At 60.6% G+C, this 4298-nt stretch overlaps 2 protein-coding genes across 2 annotated transcripts in view; one reads left to right on the forward strand and one right to left on the reverse strand.

Moving 5' to 3' along the window:
- The window catches only part of UAP1L1 (UDP-N-acetylglucosamine pyrophosphorylase 1 like 1), a 4738-nt gene extending 4609 nt beyond the window's left edge, over window positions 1-129 (reverse strand). The window contains exon 1 of the mRNA XM_029920730.1: window positions 1-129. This exon is cut by the window's left edge and continues 225 nt beyond it. Within this exon, the coding sequence (XP_029776590.1) occupies window positions 1-70 (70 nt within the window). The 5' untranslated portion in view covers window positions 71-129.
- SAPCD2 (suppressor APC domain containing 2) overlaps window positions 69-4298 on the forward strand; it is a 10286-nt gene continuing 6056 nt past the window's right edge. The window contains exons 1-2 of the mRNA XM_029920989.1: window positions 69-195; window positions 398-587. Of these exons, the coding sequence (XP_029776849.1) occupies window positions 69-195; window positions 398-587 (317 nt within the window). The remainder of the gene's footprint in view (window positions 196-397; window positions 588-4298) is intronic.

A 4298-nucleotide genomic window follows, 5' to 3' on the forward strand; every position in this document is an offset into this window, starting at 1 on the left:
CGCAGAAGCGCAGCAGGTGTTCCTGGCCCGCGCGCTGCAGCCGGGCGCGCACGTCCCGCTCCGAGGCCATGTCGCCGCTGTCGGCGGCGTCGGCACTCGTGACTCCCGGATCCTACCGGCGTCACGGGACCCAGGGGGCGGAGGCGACCCCCAGAGGGGCGGGGCCGGGGTGCTCCGCCTCGACCCCGCCTCCGAGTGCCCCCTCCCGCCCCCGGCCCGGCCCCTTCCCTCTCCGGCCCTGACTCCGCCCCTGTCCGCTCGGCGCAAGAGTCTGAGCGCTGGAGACGCCTATGCGTGGGGGCCCGGGGCGCCCCGAGTCGGGAAGCCCCGATCCTCCTGGCCCGGGCGCTTGAGGGCTGCCTTCAGTTCTAATGTACCCCCCCTCTGGGCCCCACAGCCCTGAGGGTGAGGGCACCTGGCGCGGAGGCTATGTTTGCCTTGACCCGGAATCCTGGCGGCCGGGCTGGGGAGGAGAGAGCCAGATCGTCAGTAAGGCCGGCTGTCTGGATCCCGCCAAGGCCTCCCAAGAAGGCCGCCCTGCGTCCTCGGGCTCCCTCCTTCACGCCCTTCGCCCTTCGCATTGCCACGTAACCAGAAGCGCTCAGGGGCAGCCCTTCGCCCTGCCGTGTTACTTTAACTATGACTTTGTAAATATATAGATAGATCTTGCGGTCTATAAACTCCCTTGTGAAAAAGAGAGTAGCCTGAGCCATTTTGGGACACGGCTTTAAAAATAAAGTTTTTAAATTATTTTTTAATGTTTATTTACTTTTGAGAGAGAGAGAGAGATACAGAGTGCTAGTGGAGGAGGGGCAGAGGAGATACAGAATCAGAAGCAGGCTCCAGGCTCTGAGGTGTCAGCACAAAGCCTGATGCGGGGCTCGAACCCACAGAGCATGAGATCATGACCTGACCTGAAGTTGGACGCCTAGCTGACTGAGCCACCCAGGTGCCCCTAAAAAAAGTTGTATTAAATCTAAAAGTAAAACAAATTCAAAATGGCATTTTGGGACCCAAAATGAGAAGTGACCCCACTAACCCCTGTTAAGGCAATTGTGCCTTTGTGCAGGCAGGTTCTGTACACAGAAACTCCCACATGCTCCCTTCCTGGGTTAGGAAGTAGAGCTTCACAGCACCCTGGGGGAGCACTCTAAGTTCTGGGGGGCCTTCCAAGGATGGCCTTAGGCCTGGCTCAGGACCTTTGCACTTGCTGTACCTCCTGCTCTTTCCCAGATACTTCCTGCCACACTCTGCCAGGTCTCTGCTCCTGTGTCACCTCCTTGGGGAGACCCTCCCAGGTCATGTTGGCTCAGTGAGTACCCTCCCATCCATCTCTGTTCCTTCCGGCCTTTCTGCATTCTCTGCTACCCAACTCCCCCCAGAAACTCCACAATAGTTGGACGTAGTTTGGTTCGCTGCTCCGCCCCAACAGATGAATGCCCAGCACACAGTAGGAGCCCAGGAAACGTTTGTTGGATGAATGAGTGAGTGTTGCATCCCACACCTAGCACAGTGACTGGGCCACAGCAAGTGCTCAGGGAGTGCTTGCTGAATGAGTGAATGAGTGAATGGTCTGCTCCAATGGTTTGTGGCAGTTGAAGGGCAGTTTGGGGCAGATGTTGGAGGTGTGCATGGAGCAGAGTAGGCCCACGCCTCAGGCCAGAGGCCCTGGGAACCCTTACCCTGTGCACATGTGCCCTTGAAGACAGGTGTCACGTGAACTCAGGGCTCATCTCAGAGTGACCCCCAAATCTCGCTTCAAGGTGGGGATGGGGCTGATATCAATCAAGAGGGTTTGGACAATTGAGGCTGTGTAGCCAGAGGCACCTAAAGCGCTCCAAGAAGGAGAGCTGCCCACCTGGGCAGACCGGCAGGAGTGCCAGCGAGGCCGGGGTGAGGAGCAGCCTCCGGGACCACCTGCCAAAGGCAGGCTTTTGGCCAAGGGAACACCTTCCCTTCGTCCCAGGGCTTCATCCCCAGAGGCCAGCATGGGTCCCTGGTTGTTCTTGCAGGAGCAGAGACCAGAGAATCGCCGGGACAGGGTAGGTACTTGTCCTCTACTCCACGCTGTGTCAGGCAGGGGACAGAGGGGCCCTGTCGCCCTGTCCGCCTACAAGGAGCTCCAGGCTGGTACAGTGAGAACATGATCACAATGGGGATGGGCACCTCAAAACTGCAGGGGCCACAAGGGACCCCCTGGCTTGGGGCTCCGGGAAGCCCTCTGGCAACACTGAAGGGTACAGAGCTGGGAAAGCGTTGGGATGGGCTAGAGAGGAGGAAGTGGTCAGAATTCAGGACAGGAAGTACACGGGGGCCACACCTTAGTCCCACACCTAGAGCTAGGACTGACTCCAATTTTTTCTGTACCTTCCTCCAGTGCCAAGCCAGGTCAGCCCACCAGGAGGCCAAGGGCCAAGGGCCAGTGGGGAATTTGTCGCCCATGGCTCCTAACACTCTGAGCAGATCTTGTTTTCTCTGCACAGTGCGCTCAGGCTCACCGTGGCCCTGGCATGGGTGCCACTGGGCACGCTGCCCTGCTGTCCTGAGCTGTAGCAGCATCGCTTGCTGCCGCTGGCCTCCACATCTACACAACCCCCCCCCCCCACAGAGCTGTCTCCAGGCCACCCCATCCCACCCCAGGCTGGCGTTTCCACTGTGACCTCCAGAATGAGGCTTCCCATGTGCAGGTCGCCCACTAAGCCTCCACTGTGGGCCAGGCTGAAGCCAGGCCTTGGGGTGGCCCTGTCCTGCTTCCAGAAAGTCCAGGGAGGGACCCTGGGGACAGAGGCACAAGAGCTAGGAGAAAGCAGCTTCACACTTTGAAGGTCAGGACAGCTAACCAGACTCCCAAGGGTGCGTGAGAGACCTGGGTGGGGTTTCAAAGGACACCCAGTGATCTGCCAGGGGCAGACACGACATGTTCCTGGTGGGACAGCTACCATGTGCCCAGAGGTGAGAGAATGCTGGGTTCCCTAAGGATGGGGGATGGGGCAGGGTGTGCTGGAAGGAGAGGAGGAAGGAGAGGCAAACCGCAGGAAAAGCGGCCTGAATGCTGCTCTGGGACTCTGGCTAGTCCTGTCCCTGAAGGGGATGAGCCAGGCTTCATGGGGAAACTCCAGTCTCCCAGCTTTCTAGGTTCCTCCCAAACTCCTTACCATAAAGGAGCCTCAACTCTGAAGACTGGGAAAGGTAATGAAATGCCTCATTTAGGACGGAGTCAGGAAGCCCTCCAGGGGGGCTCTCCTGAACAGGGCACCTGACCCCACTGACCTCAAAGTCCCAGGCAGGAAGAAAGTCACCGAATTGCCCTAGCGAGAGGAAGGAGGTTCTCTTCTGGAGGAGACCCCAGGCTAAGCCCCAGCCCCCTCGAAGACTGACTGATGAAATGACTGGATAGTGGCTGGAAATGAAGCAGGGCCGTTGGGGACACGGGGCTGTCTGGCAGTGATCACCAGGAGAGCGGCTGGAGGAACGGTCCAGCCAGGGTAAAAGGGTGGAACAGAGGAGAGCTGGTCACCAGATGGGGATCTGGGGACACAGGAAAAAGTGGCTTTGTCCCGCGGTAGGCAGGAAAGGCCAGGCTATCCCCAGGGACAAGGGGAGGAGCCAGCAGCAATGTGGACAGACAGGGCTCTGTGAGGGGAAGCGCCTCGCTGGCTGGAGCCCAGTCCTCTTGGGACTCTCTTGGCAAATGGGCCCCAGAGTCGAGGAACCTGGGTCCGGAGACCCTCAGCGAAGAGTCCCCAGGGGAGCCTGACAAGGGAAGGTGAATCCCTAGAGGAGGTGTGCTCCCATCCCTTACCCCGCGAGGCCACCTGGGGACAGGTTTTCGTAGGACGCCAGCCCCGCCCCTCCGAGAGGGCGGAGCCTCCGCCTGAAAGCTGGAAGGGGCGGGGACGAGGGGGAGCAGAAAGGGATCCGCTCGGGGCTCCGCCCACCAGCCGCGAGGCCCGAGGAGGCTGAGTCGGGACCCCGCCCCCTAGCTAGTACCGGTGCCTCCACGCATCCCCGACTGCTCCCCTCAAGGCGGCCGGAGCGCGCGGGGCGGGGCCCTCGGCGGAAAAATCAAACCGGGCTGGCGGCTTCTCAGCCAATCCGGAAGCAGACGGGCCGGCTCCGACCAATGGATGCCAAGAATGCTAATGAGCGCTGACGCCACGAGGAGGGTCCATTCAAAAAATCGCAGCTATTGTCGCGCCGGGTTGCGCGCGCCGGCCGGGCCCCGCGGTCGGGCCGCGGGGGGACTGAGTGCAGGCGCTCGGGGACCGACCCCAAGACGGAGCCCAGTGGCAGCCGCC

The sequence above is a fragment of the Suricata suricatta genome, chromosome 13 (genome assembly GCF_006229205.1).
Source record: "Suricata suricatta isolate VVHF042 chromosome 13, meerkat_22Aug2017_6uvM2_HiC, whole genome shotgun sequence".
Classification (NCBI taxonomy): Eukaryota; Metazoa; Chordata; class Mammalia; order Carnivora; family Herpestidae; genus Suricata; species Suricata suricatta.